Raw genomic sequence first — 21208 nt, 5'->3', positions numbered from 1 at the left:
GATCAGGCTTGTGGGGGCAAACCTATACCCCTTAAACACAGGACAGCAGGTCCTCAAGAGACTTGGGCCAAGAGGAGGATCCTCTCCCAACAGGGGAAACTTCCTGGGCTGGTTTTTAATCCAAATCATAAAACCAACTCTGGGTGGGGGTACACCTGGTTGAGCATACATGTTATAATCACAAGGACCCAGGTTCAAGTCGCTCAGTCCCCACCTCCAGGGGGGAAAGCTTTTTCCAGTGGTGAAGCAGTGTTGCAGGTGTCTGTCTGTCTTTCTCCCTCTCTATCTCCTCATTCCTTCTCAATTTCTGGCAGACTCTTTCCAAAAAATAAATAAAGACAATAATAATAATAATAATAGTAACAACTCAATTCTGCCTGACTCCTGGTATGCAGGTGACCTTTGAAGACCAACCTCGAGTGAGGTCCAAATTGGAAGTGGCTCCCCCCCACCCCACATACAGTGAGGAAAACTCCCTCCCCTCTTCTCCTCCAGTGACAAAGGCCTCACAGCTGGCTGGTGGTTGGTATAATGACTCATTTTTCTGTAATCTAGATTATTATTATTATTGCCTTTCTCACCCTTTGAGCTCATCTGGATGCTTCAAGAAACAAATCCTCAGCCTAAGTCATAGTAGCAGCATGAACTAATCAGCTGAAAGCTCTGCCACAGAATGAATGTTCTTTTATTCTTAAGAGAAAGAGGGGAAAAGTTGTATTTTAATTAGGTATTTACAATGGCTACAAAGCAGCTCTCCAAATGCTGTCTCTAGGGTTCGGCCTCCCTTCGAAGGCACAGCTCAAATGATCCTAAGTTGAGGCGGTGTATCAATCTGGTATAATTTCCGATAAATTTACAACTGGGTTTGGCACCACAGATTTATGACAATAATTAAGCTAAAGGAAAATGGGTCTTGAATTGTGGTTGACACAGTCCAGTGAGAATAGAGAGAATGGCTGAACCAGTTCAGAAGTCAATAACTCAGGGCCATGCAGTGACATGCTGGGTAAAGCACATACTTTATCATGTGCAAGGACTCAGGATCAAGTCCCCTGCCCCTACAAGCAGGGGGCAAAACTTCACAAGTGGTGAAGCAGATCTGCAGATGTCACTCTTGTCCTCCATCTCCCTCTCCTCTCTCAATTTCTTTCTGTTCTGTCAAATAAAAGAAAGAGAAAAATTCAATTTAATTTTTTAAAAAGCCAATAACTCCAACATAGCACCCTCAAGCCAGCACAAAACAATTTGCATAGAAAGAGATTTTTATTTTTTCCTTTTTTACTTTCGTTCCTTTTCAAAACCAGATATTGGAGAACAGGATTGGTAACCTGCATTTCTGAGGTCTCAATAACTGTGAGCTCTCTTAATTTTACACTTGAGTATAATGAGTAGGACCTCTCTTTCTATGTCACTTTGGCCAAGGAAACACAGAGAATAAGAGTTTTCCAAGAGATTAGGGAGCTCAAGAGAAAAGGTTCAGAAAAGGCTGTGATGCACTAGGTTGAACACACACGTTACAGTGTACAAGGATCCAAGGTCAAGCCCTTGTCCCTCACCTGAAAGGGGGAAGCTTCATGAGTGGCAAAGCAAGTGCTGCAGGTGTCTCTGTCTCTCTCCCTCTGTATCTCCTCTTCCCTCTCAATTTCCCTTTGTCCTATCAAGTTAAATAATAACAACCAGAATAATAAATACTAAAATTAAGAGAAGCAGAAGACTTGAAGCTAAGTTTTTTTTTTTTCCTCCAGGGTTATTGTTGGGCTCGGTGCCTGCACCATGAATCCACCGCTCCTGGAGGCCATTTTCCCCCCTTTTTGTTGCCCTTGTTGTTGTAGCCTCGTTGTGGTTATTATTATTACCATCGTTGATGTAGTTCATTGTTGGATAGGACGGAGAGAAATGGAGAGAGGAGGGAAAGACAGAGAGGGGGAGAGAAAGATAGACACCTGCAGACCTGCTTCACCACCTGTGAAGTGACTCCCCTGCAGGTGGGGAGCCGGGGGCTCGAACCGGGATCCTTATGCCGGTCCCTGCACTTTGCGCCACATGTACTTAACCCACTGCGCCACCGCCCGACCCCCTTGAAGCTAAATTTTAACAGTGGGGCAAGGAGAAGCTGTTGGGACTTGTGTAAAATTTCTCAGTTTACTGCAAAACATTCTAATCCCCCCCCCCCCCCAGCCTACGTTCTCCTCCACCATCATGCACCAGGACCTGTAACCCACCCACCACCCCACCCCCTTTACTTTGGTGCGATACATCACATGCAGCCCAAGTTCTACATTGTATTTTCCCCTTCTTTTCTTATTTCTCAACTTTTGTCTATGAATGAGATCATCCCATATTCATCCTTCTTTTTCTGATTTATCTCACTTCACATCACTTCTTCAAGCTCCATCCAAGATGAGGCAAAGAAGGTGAATTCACCATTTTTAATAGCTGACTAGTATTCCATTGTGTATATAGACCACATCTTTCTCAGCCACTCATCTGTTGTTGGTCCTCTTCTATTCTAACCAGTGGTTCTTGTGGTTCTTGATGACAGAGCAAAGGGAGGGGGCCTGGAGAGAGGTGTCAGGGCTGAGAGAGGGGACAGTGGGTTGAGTGGCCAAGATATATCCCCGGTGCATCCATTGGACCCTGTAGAAGGCACTGGAGCTGGAGCCATCATGTGACAACCTGCACTGGGTGTTCAACAGCCATCAGGAGATCCCAGTATTGAGGGCCTCTGAGTCAGAACCTGGGGATTCCCTCTTCCCCCCAACAACTGAGCCCAGGGGTCTCTGAGTGACTCCCACTCCTCTCTACATTTTACTGCAGGGGAGGTGAGGAGAGGAGCCCCAATTAGGAGGATTTTGGGGATGGTCTGCTCACAGATCCCAGTAGGAGTGCTGGGGTCAGGGGCGAGGGACCAAGAGAGGGAGAAGGGAGAAAGGAAGGTGAAAGACAACCCCTGCACCACACACACAGCACCCAGGACAGCCTCTTAGTCCCTGGGCTGAGACTGGGCTGAGAATGAAGTTTCAAATGGAGCAGATGAGTCTGCACATATAATGCCTAAGTGACCAGTGTGCTTTGTGATCTCTTCAGGGCATCATGGAGGAGAGGGAGAGATGCCATTTGGAGCCAGGGGGAGCACCAGCCTTATGTGCATGGGGTCCTGGGCATGACTCCTGGTGCTGTAAACAGAAAGAGTGACAGGTGAAATAGGATAGCGTAAGTGGAGGAACAGTGTCTCTCTATCTCTCTGGAATGGAAGAGACCCATCAGAGCACACTAAAAGAAATAGCTGGAGAAAGTATGATTCAAAATCTACGTTACACAGGTGCCTTGGGACTGCTGGATCAAGTCGTACCACACCCCTGTTCACTGGAGGTTCAGTTTTGTGGTATGACATCCCCTCTCCCTGCAGCTCATCTGAGTTGAATTTCAGTTGCCACCAGCAAGAAACCCACTACAGTAGGGACCTTCAGTCTGGCATGAACTGGCACTCAAGAAGAATTTGTTGAATGAAAACCAGCAGGAAAATTATAACAAGTTTTCCTTTACACACAGATTTTCAGGGAAATACCTAATGTGTGAACATCTAATCTGCATTTCCATGTCCTGACAGATGGCCCATAGTAATAGTGCTCTGATTATAGTCAAAGGGAAGATGGGGGGGGGGAGAGGAGAATACACAGATACTTACATGCAATGCTACACAAGGCTACACAGCTATTAACACAACTATGACTATCAAATATATTTATTCAAAGATGTATTATTTCTCTTAAAATATTTTACTTATTTATTAGATAGAGACAGAGAGATTGAGAGGGGGCAATGGAGAGAGAGAGAGGGAGAGGGAGAAGAAGAGGGAGAGAGAGACACTAATGCAGTGCTCAGTCTTGGCATATGGGGTGTTGGGGACTGAAACTGGGACCTCAGGTGTGTAAGTCTGGGGCTTTAATGTTGAGTTATTTACCGGGTCCACATGTTTTTTTTTCTCCAAAAGGACACCCTCTCTGAATTCTAGTTCTTCATAGATAGCCTCAGCTGTTACCCAAGAAAAGAAAATGACCGGGGTGGCAGGAGTAGGCCTTTGGATTCTCGTACTTTTAAGAATCTGGGTCTATACTGTGAGAAGCGAAGGCTGTACTCTCAAAGTCAAGTTAGGATCCACTTGCATTGGAATTACCTGGGATGAATGTCCAGTGGAGAAGCAATTACAGAAGTCAGACCTTCTGCTCCCCACAAAGATCTTTGATCCATACTCCCAAAGGGATAAAGACTAGGGAACCTTTCAATGGAGGGGAGGGGATATGGAACTCTGGTGGTGGGAATTTTATGGAATTGTACCCCTCTTATACCTCAATCTCGTCAATCATGATTAAATCACTAATAAAAATTTAAAAAATACCTGGGATGTTTATTATTTATTGTTGAACTTTATTTTATTTGGTAGAACAGAGACAAATGGAGAGGGAAGAGGGACAGAGAAGGAGAGAGATACCTGCAACGCCGCTTCACCACTCATGAAGCTTCCTCACCAATCATGAAGCTTCCTCACCAATCGTGAAGCTTCCTCACCAATCATGAAGCTTCCTCACCACTCATGAAGCTTCCTCACCAATCATGAAGCTTCCTCACCAATCATGAAGCTTCCTCACCAATCATGAAGCTTCCTCACCAATCATGAAGCTTCCTCACCACTCATGAAGCTTCCTCACCACTCATGAAGCTTCCCCTTTGCAGGTGGGGGCTGGGGGCTTGAACCTGGGTTCTTGTGCATGGTAATGTGTGTGCTCACCTCAGCGTGCTACCACTCACCACTCACTGACCCCCGTTCTACATCTTAATCGATGACACAATTGGCAAATCTTGATGACACAGAGCTGGAGCCATGTTCATGTGACAGATGGAAGAATTAGGATCTGAGATTATTTTGACTGATGGAGCACAGCAAGGATAAACAGACATTCCTGTAGCTCAGAGGGAGGGGTGCAGTGGGCATGCAGGCAGTGGGAAGGGGCTGAGCTGACAGGCAGGTGTCACAGAGAATGCCAGGTCCTCCCCACTCCCCATCCTCCCATATGACCAAGCAGTGCTCTGATATCTCTCTGTGTTCCATCAGTTACATTTTAAAAATTCTTAAAATTAAGAGAAAGGTGGAAATTTCTGGAAAGCAGTTTTCAGCTCAATAGAGGAGGAAAAAAAATCCTTTAAGGGTGCCAAGATCACAGGAGGCTCCCCTCCCTACCAAAAAAAAAAAAAAAACCCTTAGGATGATTAAAAGTACTTAAATCAGAATACAATAGAAAAGGTTTTATAAAGGAGCTCTTTACTATGAGATAGTTCACATGATAGAGCACCAACTTAGCTGGGGGTAAGGTCTTGGATTAGAGCCCCAGCAGCACCAAGGGTAGCACTGGGGTAAGCTCCGTGGATGATGAAACAGGGCTGTGGGGTGTCTCCTCTCTCATCACCATGGACAGCACCCAGGGGGCTCCATGGATGCTGGAACAGGGCTGTGTGTGTGTGTGTGTGTGTGTGTGTGTGTGTGTGTGTGTGTGTGTGGTGGGGGTCTTTCCTTTCTCAGCACCATACACAGCACCCAGGGAGCCCTGTAGATGGTGGAGCAGGGCTATGGTGTCTCCTGTCTCTTTCTCCCTGTCTTTTAAAAATAGTGAAAAAAATAAGCAAGATTCAATTCACCTCTGCAAACTGGTACACACACAAAGTCTTGGGTTCATTCCCTAGCACCACATAAAACACCAAAAGAACATTTTTTTTTCTAAGATAGAACCAGAAGCAAAGAGAGAGAGAGAGAGAGAGAGAGAGGGAGAGAGATGCAGTGGGGGCTCAGACTCAAACCTGGGTCCTATGTGGCAAAGGAGTGTTCTATCCAGATGAGCTATTTCACCTACCCTAAATCACTTCCTTTTAAAGTGATGCACGAAAGCATCCAGGAAGACAGTTGATGAAGCAGTGCCTCTCAGCCTCCCTGGACACCCTCTTCAATCCCAGCTGGGAGTGCCCTCCTCTGCCCAGAATGCAGAGGACAGGGACTCAGTGCCCCACCACCCTCATACGCTTGGGGACTCCCTTCCCAATGCTCCCACAATCTTCTTCTTTGTGTTCAGCTCCTTCTTTCAGTTCACTCTCACACTGGCAGCATCTTGGGGTTCAGACCTGCTTCCCAGAGTGCTGGGAGCCCTACCCCTTCCCTAACCCCATCCTCTGACCCTGCCCTGTGGGGACTTTGTTGGCTTAGGATGCTGAATGCATGTGTCCAGGTGCTGTCCCCACCACCATCACTTTTGGCTTACAAGGCCCTCCCTCTACCCACCAAACCGAGAAGGTCATTTCTGGCAAGGCAGCCCCATGGGCATAGCCCCGTCTCCCTCAGGGATGTGGACTCACATGGGCCCCATGGAAGGCATCCAGCTCAGCCAGCAACCTCTCCTGGTACTTGGGGTGAGTGGCCAGCAGGTAGGTGGCGAAGGACAGCGTATTGGTGATGATCTCGTAGCCAGCAATGAGGAAGAGGGAGGCCTGGCCCACTACCTCATCCTCAGTCAGGTGCCGGGTTGCCTTGGGACCCTCCTCGTCCAGGGAGGAATCCAGGATAGCCTGGAGGAAGTCCTTCCGCCTCTGAGGGACAGAGGGGAGAGGGTGATTACTGAAGGGAGATTCTGGGCATAAAAGAAGACATAAGCGGGGACGTACGGTCTTGTTTATTTTTTTCTTTGTCTGCTCTTGAATAAATCCAATGTGGCTGGGCTGCCATACCCATCAGGTTTTTTTAAAAAAATATTTTATTTATGTATTGGATAGAGACAGAGAGCTGTTGAGAGGAGAGACATCTGCAGCACCACTTCACTGCTTGTGAAGCTTCACCCCTTCAGGTGGGGACTGAGGGTTTGAACCCAGGTCCTTGAGCACTGTAAGAAGTGGGTTCAACCAGGTGTACTACTGCTTGCTCCCCTCCCTTTCTTTTCCTTTCTTTTCTTTTCTTTTCTTTTCTTTTCTTCTTTTTCTTTTCTTCTCTTTTCTTTTCTTTTTCTATTGCCACAAGAGTTATCTCTGGGGCTCAGTGCAGGCACTATGACTCCACTACTCCTGGTAGCCATTTTTCTTCCTTTTTATTTATTTGTTTTTTCTTCCTATTTTTATTTGATAGGACAGAGAAAAATTGAAGGGGGAGGGGGAGATAGAGAGGGAATAAAGAAACAGATACTTGCAGACCTGCTTCATTGCTCTTGAAGCATCCTCCCTGCAGATGGGGAGCAGGGGCTCAAGACCAGGTCCTGGCACACGGCAATGTCTGCATTTAACCAGGTGTGCCACTGCCAGGCTCCTTGCTCTCTCTTTTATTGCCACCAGGCTTCCTGCTGGGGCTTGGTGCCTGCATGGTGAATTTACCGCTCTGGTGACCACATCCTTCTACCCTCCCTTTCTTCCTTCTGTGTTTATTTTATTTTTAATAGAAACAGAGAGAAATTGACTTAAAAATTTTTTTTAGTAAGAGAAATACAAAGAGAGACTAGAACACTGCTTAGCTCTGGCTTATGGTGGTGCTGGGGACTGAACCTAGGACCTTTCGTGCCTCAGGCATGAAAATGATTTTCCATCACCATTATGTTGTCTCCCAAGCCAAAAGACTTCTTTTTAAATTTTTTAGTAAGAGAGGAAGCAGGGAAGTTGAGAGGGAAGGGGGTGACAAAGAGGGAGAGAGACAGAGAGACCCTTGTAGCACTGCTTCAACACTGCGAAGCTTTTTCCCTCTGCAGATGGGGACTAGGGACTTGAACCTGGGTCCTCATGTGTGGTAACATGTGTGCTGTACTGGGTGTGCCACCACCCACCTCCTTGTTCTGTTCCCTGTGTGTGAACTAGTGGAGACCAGCCTAGTGTGGTGTGCAGGGCTGTGGAGGGAGGAGAAGAAGGACACAGGGAGGCCAGTGAGTTCAGGCCGCATCACACCCTCAGCTCACAGTACCTCTCCCCGGGCCTGCTGCTCCCGCGCTGCTGTGACTGTGCCCACGAGGCTGCTGAAGTAGTGTGCCACCTCCTCCCACTGCTTTTTGGGCAGCATCCGGGCCAGCGGGACCATGACAGATGGGAAGGACACTGTGGGGAGAAGAGGAAAGCCACTGGCAGCGAAAAGAGGTGATGAAAGGGACCAAGTGGTGGCACACCTGATTGAACGCACACATTACTATGTACAAGGACTCGGGTTCAAGTCCCTGCTCCCCAGCTGTAAGCGGGAAGGTGAATCAGGTCTGCAGGTGTCTCTCTGTCTCTCTTCCTTTCTATCCCTCTTCCACCTCAATTTCCCTCTGTCCTATTACATTAAATAAATAAAGTTTTTTTTAAAAAGGTGAAGAATAAGCCAGGACTATGGTGCCTGTTGTGGGGGTGGGAAAAACCTGGCTTTGAGCCTGAGACCCTTGGAAGACCAATCTCCCTGGGGGGACTACTACTAGGGGGTGGTGCTATCCCATTACACACCCCCATCAGTGCTTGCATAAACAAGCAAGAAATATCCATGCAGATGTGTGTGTGGGGGTGTGTGTGTCTCACTGGGTAGACTACATGCATCACCAAGGACCAGAGTTCAAGCCCCTGGTCCCCACCTGCACAGGTGAAGCTTCATGATCTGTGAAGCAGTGCTACAGGTGTCTGTTTTTCCCCTTTTCTATCTCCCTTGCCTGCTTCAATTTCTCTCTGATTCTCTCCAATAAATTAAAAAAGAAAGGCTGCCAGAAGTGGTGAATTTGTTGTGCAGGCACCAATCCCCAGTGATAACCTGGAAAAACAAAAATAAAAAGCTGGAAGTAAACCAATAGTCTATAGGAATCTGTGAGAACTCTAGTGGTTACTGTTGATAGGGTAGGGACACAGAACTTGGTGCGTGTGGTGAGGAACTATACCCTGTAGTCTTACAATCTTGTAACTCCACTATTAATCACACACACACACACACACACACACACACACACACACACACACACACACACACACACACACACTGGTGAAAAGAAAAAAGAAAAAGAAAAACAGTATTTATATACTTTTCCAATATTTCCACATTTGGGAGCTACTTTCTGCCCTGATCCAGCTTCGTGGTCCTATTACCAATTCTGACACAATCCTTCCAGACAATACTTATAGCCCACCTGCATGTTAGCTGCCCGACTCAGGCAAAAATTTGTAAAGTCATGGGCCCATCAGAATATAACTAAAATAGACTTCCAGCTTCTTCTAATATGAAGACCCCATATCTCATCTGCTATATTCTTACCTTCAGGTTCCTGGTTATTATTAAACAATTTGCTCTGCTTTATATCTTAATGCTCTTCAGCCACCAAGTTGCAGATGCTACCATGGCACTAACCTGACTTCTCTGGGCAGATGATCTCACCAATGTGTCCTGAACCCCACCTCTCCAGAGCCCTGCCCTACTAGGGAAACATAGAAACAGGCTGGGGGTATGAATCAACCTGTCAATGCCCATGTCCATTGGAGAAGCAATTACAGAAGCCAGACCTCCCACTTTCTGTGCCCCATAAAGATCTCTGGTCTATAATCCCAGAAGTATAAAGAATAGAAAATCTTCCAATGGAGGGGATGGGATACAGGTGGTAGGAATTGTGTAGAATTGTTCCCCTCTTATTCCATAATCTTGTCAATCATTATTAAATCACTAGTAAAATAAATTTTTAAAAAAGAAAGTGATTATGAGAAAAACTTTTGAAGATTAAAAAAAGAAGAAGGAGAAAAGAAAAAAGAAGAAATAAAGGGCAAGGTTGGCAGGAACTGAGACAGGGCAGTGAGTGCCCAAGGCAGTTCTCCTACCCCAGGCTGCACCTCACAGCCTGTCTTTTCTGGAAGGCCTGTTTGCTAGGGCAACCCAGCACTAAACGTACAGCGGGCTCTCAGCTGGGGGCTCATGACTATCCTCTCCTGAGGGGACAGAGTCCTGGGTCCCTTGTGAGAGTGACATTGAGGTCCAGCTGATGTGGCCTTCATAACCAAGACTGCATCTCCTGCTATGCCCAGCCTTAAGCTGTCTTCTTCTCTGTGCATATCTTTCTCTTTGATCCTCTGTCTCTGTATCTCTCTGTGTCTCTGACCTTCTGTGTATCTATGTCTCTTGTCTCTCATCAGAACTGTTATATCTGCTTGTTGTGTGATGCTGGGTGAAGAGAGGCTGCCATGATGGAAAGGTTTGCGTGTGTCGAGCTCTCCGGAAAGTGTTGATGACAGAGACACCCCAACAATGCCCTCTTAGTGTCGGAGGCTGAGCCCCCAAGTTCTACCTTGGCTCACCCACCCTGGCAGTACTCACAGATAAGGACCAGGAGGGCCCGGGGGATGGAGAAGGCAAAGAAACGGTGGCAGTGCTGCACGAAGGGGTGGGTGGGCTCCTCCTGGGAGTCCAACTGGGTGCCGAAGGCCAGGCTGGCCACCACATCTGTGGTGAAGCTGCAGTAGCTCCTGTGAGCAAGGGGGCAGGGCGGGGGTTAGTGGTGTGGGAAGGACTCTGCTGGGACCTTCCTGTCCACACAGCCCTGGAGAAGCCCTGAGCCTGCCCTCGTCTCCCTGCTCTGAGTGGGAGGTGGCACACACAGAATCACATCCTTTTGGGGTCCGGTGGCAGTGCACCTGTTTGAGCACACACAATAGCATGCTCGAGGACCCTGGTTCAAGCCCCTGGTCCCCACCTGCTGGGGGGAAGTTTCATGAGTGGTGAAACGAGGCTGCAGGTGTCTCTCCCATCTTGATTTCTCTGTCTCTATCTAATAATTAAATAAATAAAGCATTAAAATATTTCTATTAATTTTTCTACCCCCTGCCCCATTAAAAAAAAATTTTTTTTTTCCTCCTCCAGGGTTATTGCTGGGCTCGGTGCCTGCACCATGAATCCACCGCTCCTGGAGGCCATTTTTTTCCCCTTTTGTTGCCCTTGTTGTAGCCTCGTTGTGGTTATCATTATTGCCCTTGTTGACGCAATTCGTTGTTGGATAGGACAGAGAGAAATGGAGAGAGGAGGGGAAGACAAAGAAGGGGAGAGAAAGATAGACACCTGCAGACCTGCTTCACCGCCTGTGAAGCGACTCCCCTGCAGGTGGGGAGCCGGGGGCTCGAACCAGGATCCTTACGCCGGTCCCTGCGCTTTGCACCACATGCGCTTAACCCACTGCGCCACTGCCCGATGCCCTAAAAAATTTTTTTTTTATAGAGCACTAGTGAGCTCTAGCTTATGGTGGTGCTGGGGATTGACCTTGGACTTCAGAGCCACAGGCATGAGAGTCTCTTGGCTTAAGTATTGCTATCTCCTCTCCAACCCCCTTTCTATTTATTTACTTAAATGTTTCCCCACCACCACCACCACCACCGATGCCTGGTTATTCTCTGGAGCTCAGGGCTTATACAACTTCGCCATTGCTGGTGGCCTTCTTTTTTTCTGTCTTTTTGAATAAAGGGTGAGAGACAGGGTGATGGAGGAAAAGGCAGAGAGGCAGAGAGACACCTGCAGGGTGCTTCCACTGCTCATGAAGCTCCCCTCCCTGCAGGTGGGGCGCTGGGAGGCTTGAACCCAGATCCTTTTGCTTGGTAACATGTGCACTGCACTGAATGCACCATCAACCACTTCTTCTCTTTATTTATCTTTTTACATTTATTTTTACTAGTGATTTAATAATGGCTTACAAAATTATAAGATTATAGGGGAATAGTACACTTGGACCTCCACCCCTTTAATTCAGTGCCAGGGGCTGAGGTCAGGCCCTTATGCATGGGAGGTCTATGCTCTACTGCAGAGCCAACTCCTGTTTTTTATGTGTTTGGTGGTACCAGGGATTGAACCCACGGCCTCTCACATGTAAGGCATGTGGTCTACCATTGAACTATATCCCAAGGCCTCCCTCTGAAGTTCAATTTGTATTCTGTATTTTTTTTTTTTTTAGAAAGAGAGAGACACCGAAACACCCAGCCATTATCCACAGAGATCCTTGTTACTGTCCTAGGTCCTGCCATGTGGTGCTGGGGCTCAGACTTGGGGCCTTGGGCATGGAAGGCATGGGCTGCATCCACTAGTGTTGGGTCCCAGCCTCGGATTCTTAGAGCAATGACAGCAGAATGCAAGAGGAGACACAAAAGGGTGATGGAGTCAGTACAAATTCAAGGATATTGGGGGTGCTTGGAGGGGGCAGGGGAGCATGGCTTCCTCACTGTCAGATCCCAGTGGGCTCAGTCAGTGGTAAGTAAACCACAGGCTGATGGTTTGGTTTTGCTGGCTTCACCACCTCTTCCTCCTGCTTTTACAGCTGTCACAAGAGCAACGAACCTGCAATGCACACAATACCAAGTGATCTATTTCACTGGCCCTCAGATGACTATTTTAAACTACGGTAATCTGGGTTGGAGAGACAGCCTAGCAGCTGTGCACCAGAATCTCATGCCAAAAACTCTAGAGGCTGAAAGTTCAGTCCCTGCTACCACCATATGCCAAAGCAGAGCAATACTCTGACTTTTCTCCCTCATTAAAATAATAAAATAAGTCTGGGTGACAGCACAATTATATGCAAAAAATTCTTTTGTGCCTAAGGCTCAGGTTCAATTCCCAGCACCTCCATAAGCCAGAGTTGAGCAGTGCTGTTTAAAAAGGAAAAACAAACAAACAAACAAAAAACAAAGAAGAGTGTTCCTCTTTTCTTCTCTCCTATGGAATTTTTCTTCTCCTTTCCCTCCTTGCTCCTTTCTTCCTTCCTACCTTTATTTTTCCCCTCCAACTCTGGCTTATGGTAGAGCCTGAGAAGACCTTGAAACCTTAGTCATGAAAGACTTTTGCAGAACCACTATGCTAGCATGCCAAAGGCCCTGGTTGTTACACATGGGGTAAACTTAAGTGGTGAAGCCCTGCTAGTGTCTCTGTTTCTCTTTATCTTCCTCTTCCCTTTCAAATTCTTTTTGTTTTTATCCAATAAATAAGTAAATATATAAAACACAGAAGGAGGAAATAGGATAATAGTAACAATAAAGTGAAGGAGGAAGAGGAAGGAGGAGTAAGAGGAGAAGGAGACAGAGGAGAAGGGGAGGAGGATGAGGATGAGGATGAAGGAAAAGAAGGAAGAGAAGGGGAGTCAGGAGGTAGCACAGTGGGTTAAGCGAACGTGGCATGAAGCGCAAGGACCGGCATAAGGATCCTGGTTCAAGCCCCCGTCTCCCCACCTGTAGGGGAGTCACTTCACAAGCAGGTCTGCAGGTGTCTGTCTTTCTCTCCTCCTCTCTGTCTTGCCCTCTTCCCTCCATTTCTCTTTGTCCTATCCAACAATGACGACATCAACAACAACAATAATAACTACAACAATAAAACAAGGGCAACAAAAAAGGAATAAGTAAATAAATAAAATAAACATTAAAAAGAAGGAAGAGAAGGAGGAGGAGGAAGAGAAGAAGGAGACGGAGAGGAAGGAGTAGGAGAAGGAGGCAGAGAAGAAGAAGGAGGAGAAGGAGATGGAGAAGAAGAAAAAGAAGAAGGAAGAGGAGAAAAGAAAGGAGAAGGAAGATGAAGAAGGACGAGGAGAAGGAAAAGGAGAAAGAGGAGGAAGAGGAAGAGGAGAAGGAGCAGAGTGGCTCCTCCCCACTGAGATTGCAGGCAAGCTCTTACTTCTGGATATCGAAGGCCTCCCCGGAGTCTGCGAAGCTCTGCAGGTGGGCTAGGAGCACCTGGCAGGAGTGGCTGATGAGGGGAATCATCTGAGGGGAGATGGAGAGGTGGGGTTAGGTCAATGGGGGAAGGGGTTGGCGCCAGGCCACAGGGCTGAAGGGCCTAAGCTAGTGTGTGGCTTCATCTGGAAGGTGACACTCACACAGAAAGTCCAGAAGCAGCTCTGAGTCTAAAGTGTCTAATATACAGTCACTGTGTCTGTCTGTCTTAGCGGAAGTGATCTAGTTCTTTCTGGAAACACAGAAGAAGGAAGGATTAAACATAAGGGCTGTGAAATATTGATATGTTGGAAAAGTCGTGACACTTTTTTTTTTTTTTTTTTTTTTTTTTGCTGAGTAGTGCTCTGGCTTCCCAGGGGCTTGAACCTGGGATTTTGGAGTCTCAGGCATGAGAATCTGTTTGCATAACCACTATGCTATCTCTCCCACCCTCCATAAAATATTTTTAATATGGAAGATTCTAATATACACACAGGAAGATAGAGACAGTGGAATCAGGGACATTCATGTAACTTTCACAACATCAGGAAAGCTTTAAAAATATTTTACTTACTTTAGCTTAATGAGAGAATGAGGGAGGGAGGGAGGGAAGGAGAGAGAGAGAGAGAGAGAGAGAGAGAGAGAGAGAGAGATAGTGTCAGTCCAGAGCACTGCTTGGCTTAGGCTTAGGGATTGAACCTGGAGCCTTGGAGTCTCAGCTCTGAAAGTCTTCTGCATAACCATTATGCTGCCTCCTTATCCCTGTTAGTAAATTCAGGTCTTGTTTTGGGGCCACCAGGCTGGCTGAAGTGGGCAGAGGCTTTGTGGCTCTTTTGAAACACAGGCTGGCACCGTGGAGGGAATTCTTTTGCTGAGTACATTCTGGGATAACTCAATAGCCACAGCAGCATGCTGTAGTGCTATGACCTTTTCCTATGGAAAATACTTTTTGAAAAACTGCCTATGCTGACATTTGACTTTTGTGTGTGTGTGTCCTCACTGAGGATTCATTGTTCTGGCCCTCTGTGCATTCAGACAGAAAGACGGAGACAGTGACAGAGACAGGGAGAGGAAGGGAGACATCACTGAAGTTTCTTCCAGTGTGGTGGGGGCTGGGCTTAAACCTGGGTCACACACATAGCAAAGAAAGCATTTTCTAGTTGAGCTATCTTGCTGCCAATATGACTTTTTTTCTTTAAAAAATTTATTGAAGGCTGGGGAGATAGTATAATAGTTATGAAAAATATTTTCATGCTTGAGGCTGTGAGGTCCCAGGTTCAATCCCCAGCACCAACATAAGCCAGACCTGGGCAGGGCTCTGGAGTCTCTCTTTCTATGTATTTCTCTTTCATTGAGAAATAATAAAATTAGAAAAAAGCAATAGTTGCAGGGCTAGGTGGTGGTGCACCTAGTTGAGCGCACATGTTACAATGCACAAGGATCCAGGTTTGAGCCCCAGTCCTCACCTGCAGAGGGAAAGCTTTGTGAGTGGTGAAGCAGTGCTGCAGGTCTCTCTCTCTCTCTCTCTCTCTTTCTTCCTCAATTTCTGACTGTCTTTATCCAACAAATAAAGAAAGATAATAAAAATTAATTTAAAAAGCAGTAGTCTACTTGGCTGAGTAAATGATATCAGTAAAAAGCTCGAGATAAAGACCTTCAAATTTTGTCACAAAAGTTTATCAATGAGAGAGAGAGAGAGAAAACACTTTGGCACACGTGATGCCAGGGATTGAACTCAGGATCTCATGTCTGTGAGTCCAACACTTTTCAAGTGAAAAATGTCTCCTTTTTTGTTTTCTCTTTAAAACCAGATCAGCGATCAGCTCTGGCTTATGGTATTGTTGGGCACTGAAGAAGCCTCAGGCAGGAATGCCATTTTGCAAAACCATTATGCTCTCTCCATGGCCTTCAATTTGACTTTTGAAAAATAAGATCTTAAGGCCCAAGAATAACACAGTAATTACACAACAGACTTTCAGGCCTGAGGCTGTGAGGTCCCAAGTTCAATCTCCAGCACCACCATTAGTCAGAGTGCTCTGATTCAAAACATTTCATTTGTTGTTTTCCTTATTTTGTATGAGATAAGAAGAGGAGAGAGAGAGAGAGAGAAAGAGAGAGAGAGAGAGAGAAAGAGAGATGCACTCTGCTATATGTGGAGGAGGTACTGAGCTAGGAGCATGATGCAAGCAAGTCTGGTGTTCTACCAACTGAGCTATTCTTCCAGTAGGGGACTTCTTTATTTTTGACACTAGAACATAAGTTCCCAGATCTGGATAGAGCTCCTGTGCTTGTTGCTTTCTGGCTTCCGCCACGCCCAGCGCAGTGCATGGCACATAGCAATTATTTGCTAGATGGATGAGTCTGAGGATCACAGAAGATGCACAATTGGTCCTTAAATCCTAAGACGCAGGGAAGTTGTCAAAGGCTACTCTCTTTGGTGGAAGGTACGAAGATGCAGTGAGGCAAAATCCCACTTCCTCTTGCTGGCCCCAGGTTGTCTTCCTTCTAGTGACAGTGCTCCCCACACTGAGACAGCAGGTGCTGTTCCTGCCCTGCTCTGAGACCCTCTTCCCCCACTGACCACCACACAGGGCCTGATACTTCTCTCCTTCCCTTTCTCCTCCTCCTTCTTTTCCTTCTTTTTCTTCTTTTATTGCCACCAGGATTTTCACTGGGGCTCAGTGCCTGCTGCGACCACTGGACCATTGTTCCTTTTCATTCCTTTACTTTACTTTATTTCCTTTTTTTCTTTTTTATAGAGACAAAGAAGAGGGTAGATATGGAGAGAGAGAGAAAGAGAGAGAGAGAAACTTGCAACCCTGCTTTTCCACTCAGTGCAAAAGTGTGTGTAGGACTAGCAAAATAGCTCACTTGAATAGTGTGCTGCTTTCCATGTGCCCAACCCAGGTTTAAAGCTGGCTCCCACTGCATTGAAGGAAAATGTAGTCTGTCTGTCAGTCTATCTATCTGTCTGTTTCTCTCGCTGTCTATTTATAATGGCTTCTGGGCCATTGTTTTACAGAAATCTCAACCCATTTGATATTTAGAAAGCTAAGTATTCTCTAGGTCACATTTCTTGTTTTATTTTTTTAGTAATATTTTTTCTTTATTTTTTTTATTGGAGAGAGACAGAAAGGAGAGAAAGGGAGGGAGACAGAGAATCTGCAGCACTGCTTTACCACTCTTGAAGATTTCCCTCTGCAGCTGGGGACCAGGGGCTTGAACCTGGGTCCTTGCTCGCTGTAGTATGTATGCTCAACCAGGTGTCCCACCACCTGAGCCGTCTAAGTCCTATTTCTATGGCTACTTTCCCTGAATACATTTCTCCCATCATGTTAATAAATGCAGTGCACAAGTGAGCTTAACTTTAATAAAATGCCATCTACCAAAATATTTGAATTTTAGATTTGTTTCAGTGGAATAATGACATGGTAAGAAAAGAAAAAAGGAAATAAATTGGATCGTAAATGAAAGAGGAAATATCACAACAGACACCGCAGAAATTCAACATATCATGCGAGGCTTCATGAACAACTATATGCCACCAAGCTAGAGAACCTGGAAGAAATGGACAATTTCCTAGATACCTACGAACTTCCAAAATTAAATAAAGAGGAACTAGATAATATAAACAGGCCCATCACAGCTAATGAAATTGAAACAGTTATCAAAAACTGTCCCAAGAATAAAAGTCCTGGACCAGATGGTTTTACAAATGAATTCTACAAAACTTCCAAAGAAGAACTAGCACCTCTACTTTTAAAAGTCTTCCAGAAGATTGAAGACACTGAAATACTCCCTGCCAGCTTCTGTGAAGCCAACATCACTCTGATACCAAAAGCAGACAGGGACACAACCAAAAAAGAAAACTACAGACCAGTATCTCTGATGAACATAGATGCTAAAATATTGAACAAAATTCTAGCCAACCAGATACAGCAGTATATTAAAAAGATTTTTCATCATGACCAAATGGGGTTTACCCCAGGGATGCAAGGTTGGTTTAATGTATGATCCACCACATCAATAAAAGCAAGACCAAAAACCACATGGCCATATCAGTAGATGCAGAGAAAGCCTTTGACAAAATCCAACATGCCTTTATGATCAAAACACTACAAAAAATGGGAATAGATGGAAAATTCCTGAAGATAGTAGAGTCTATATATAAGAAACCTATAGGCAACATCATACTCAATGGTGAAAAACTGGAAGCATTTCCCCTCAGATCAGGTACTAGACAGGGCTGCCCACTATCAATCACCATTACTATTCAACATAGTGTTGGAAGTTCTTGCCATAGCAAGCAGGCAGGAGCAAGGCATTAAAGGCATACAGATTGGAAGAGAAGAAGTCAAACTCTCCCTATTTGCAGATGACATGATAGTATACATAGAAAAACCTAAGGCATCCAGCAAGAAGCTTTTGGAAATTATCAGGCAATACAGTAAGGTGTCAGGCTACAAAATTAACATTAAAAAATCAGTGGCATTCCTCTATGCAAACACTAAATTAGAAGAAGTCGAAATCCAGAAATCAGTTCCTTTTACTATAGCAACAAAAACAATAAAATATCTAGGAATAAACCTAACCAAAGAAGTGAAATACTTGTATACTGAAATTTATGAGTCACTACTCAAAGAAATTGAAAAAGACACAAAGAAGTGGAAAGATATTCCATGTTCATAGTTTGGAAGAATTAATGGCAACAAAATTAATATACTACCCAGAGCCATCTACAAATTTAATGCTATCCCCATCAAGATCCCAACCACATTTTTAGAAGAATAGAACAGATGCTACAAATGTTTCTCTGGAACCAGAAAAGAACTAGAATTGCCAAAACAATCTTGGGAAGAAAGAACAAAACCGGAGGCATCACACTCCTAGATCTCAAATTGTATTATAGAGCCATTGTAATCAAAACTGCTTAATAATGGAACATGAATAGACACACTGACCAGTGGAATAGAATTGAGAGCCCAGAAGTAAGCTCCCATACCTATGGATATCTAATCTTTGACAAAGGTGCCCAGACTATTAAATGGGGAAATCAGAGTCTCTTCAACAAATGGTGTTGGGAAAAATGGATTGAAACATGCAGAAAAATGAAACTGAACCACTACATTTCACAAAATACAAAAGTGAATTCCAAGTGGATCAAGGACTTGAATGTTAGACCAGAAACTATCAGATACTTAGAGGAAAATATTGACAGAACTCTATTTTGCATAAATTTTAGACATCTTCAATGAAATGAATCCAATTACAAAGAAGACTAAGGCAAGCATAAACCTATGAGACTACATCAAATTAAAAAGCTTCTTCACAGCAAAAGAAACCACTACCCAAACCAATAGACTACTCACAGAATGGGAGATCTTTACATGTCATACATCAGACAAGAGTTTAATAACCAAAATATATAAAGAGCTTGCTAAACTCAACAACAAGACAACAAATAAACCTATCCAAAAATGGGGAGAGGACATGGACAGAATATTCACCACAGAAGAGATCCAAAAGGCCGAGAAACACATGAAAAAGTGCCCCAAGTCTTTGGTTGTCGGAGAAATGCAAACAAAGACAGCAATGAGATACCATTTCACTCCTGTGAGAATGTCATACTTCAGAAAAGGTAACAGCAGCAAATGATGGAGAGGTTGTGGGGTCAAAAGAACCCTCCTACACTGCTGGTGGGAATGTCAACTGGTCCAGCCTCTGTGGAGAACAGTCTGGAGAACTCTCAGAAGGTTAGAAATGGACCTACCCTCTGATCCTGCAATTCCTCTCCTGGGATTCCTCTCCTGGGGATATATCCTAAGGAACCCAACACACCCATCCAAAAAAGATCTGTGTACACATATGTTCTTAGCAGCACAATTTGTCAGAGCCAAAACCTGGAAGCAACCCAAGTGTCCAACAACAGATGAGTGGCTGAGCAAGTTGTGGTATATATACACAATGGAATACTTCTCAGCTATTAAAAATGGTGACTTCACTGTTTTCAGCCGATCTCGGATGGACCTTGAAACATTCATGTTAAATGAAATAAGTCAAAACAGAAGGATGAATATGGGATGATCTCACTCTCAGGCAGAAGTTGAAAAACAAGATCAGAAGAGAAAACACAAGTAGAACCTGAACTGGAATTGGCATATTGCACCAAAGTGAAAGACTCTGGGGAGGGTTGGTGGGTGGGGGAGACAACACAGGTCCAAAGAGGATGACAGAGGACCTAGTGGGGGTTGTATTGTTATATGGAAAACTGGGAAATGTTATGCATGTACAAACTATTGTATTTACTGTCAAATGTAAAACATTAATTCCCCAATAAAGATATAAAAAAAAAAGAAAAGAAAAAGGGGGATGAGAAAAACTGTTTGAAAGGAAACCTTCTTGGATTTCTAGCTTAAGGGTTTCTGTGGTTTCCACAGAGCCCTTTAGAAGCTTTTGCTTCAAACAAAGAGGAACCCATGCCCATTGGACCCTGGACAGCCACCAAGTGACCAGAAGGCTTTGCTTCTGCTGCAAGAATTGTCATTCATGCACCACTCAGGATGCTGTTGAATGGAGTGGATAATGACATTTTCATTTGGATGAACATGATATGAGATGGGGCACATCATACGAAAAGTGGCTTTAGAGAGCCAGGAGGGAGCAGGGGACAGTGGTGCACCTGGTTGAGTGCATATGTTACTGTGCAAAAGGGCCTGAGTTTGAGACCTTTATCCCCACCTGCTGTGGTGAAGCTTTATGAGTAGTAAAGTAGGTCTGCAGTTATCGCTCTTTCTCTGTCCCTCTCTAACTCCCCATCCCACCTCCTTGTTCTTTGTACTATATGTGCTTAGCCCATGCGCTAGCACCTGCCCCCCCGCCCCCCCCTTTTCAACTTATCTCTGTCAAATAAAGAAAAAGAAAAGAAAAAAAAAAAGGCTGCCAGGAATGGTAGATTCATTGTGTAGGTACCAAGTCCCAGTGATAACCGAAGGAAGGAAGGAAGGGCAATATATATAGTCTCTACTGACTCTGAGAAATTCAGAACAAAGATATAGATGACAGAAGGTGAGCACATTAATTCCAGAAGGTAGAGACATCTTTATGAGATAGCAAGAAGGATTAGGGGTAAGGATACAGAAGGGCTAGACTTTCTCCAGTTCAAAGGAAGGCTTCTTTGCGTTTCTACTTCTTTTATTTTTTTTTTTTACATGCATAACATTCCCCAGATTCCCATTTAACAATACAACCCCCACTATTTCATTCATCATTTTTCATGGACCTGTATTCTCCCCACCCACCCACCCACCCCAGAGTCTTTTACTTTGGTGAGTTTGGAGTATGGCACCAAAGTAAGAAAGCAGAAGTACACTAGAGTTTGCAGTGAGTACCTCCCTAATACTTCCTCTCCACTTTTCCAAGCTTTGGGTCCATGATTGCTCAACAATTTGTTTGGCTTTGTATGTTAACTCTCTTTTCAGTCACCAGGTTCCAGGTGTCATCAGGATGCCGGCCA

The 21208-nt window shown here is 45.0% G+C and overlaps 1 protein-coding gene across 1 annotated transcript in view; it reads right to left on the bottom strand.

Moving 5' to 3' along the window:
* The window catches only part of TBXAS1 (thromboxane A synthase 1), a 126291-nt gene that overhangs the window by 36769 nt on the left and 68314 nt on the right, over positions 1-21208 (bottom strand). Inside the window, exons 6-9 of the mRNA XM_060196684.1 lie at positions 13658-13746; positions 10334-10482; positions 7982-8112; positions 6403-6633 (exon numbers count right to left, since the gene is read on the bottom strand). Coding sequence (XP_060052667.1) covers positions 6403-6633; positions 7982-8112; positions 10334-10482; positions 13658-13746 — 600 coding nt within the window. The remainder of the gene's footprint in view (positions 1-6402; positions 6634-7981; positions 8113-10333; positions 10483-13657; positions 13747-21208) is intronic.

Source organism: Erinaceus europaeus, chromosome 8 (genome assembly GCF_950295315.1).
Source record: "Erinaceus europaeus chromosome 8, mEriEur2.1, whole genome shotgun sequence".
NCBI lineage: Eukaryota > Metazoa > Chordata > Mammalia > Eulipotyphla > Erinaceidae > Erinaceus > Erinaceus europaeus.
This window is presented reverse-complemented; position numbering and strand designations above follow the sequence as displayed.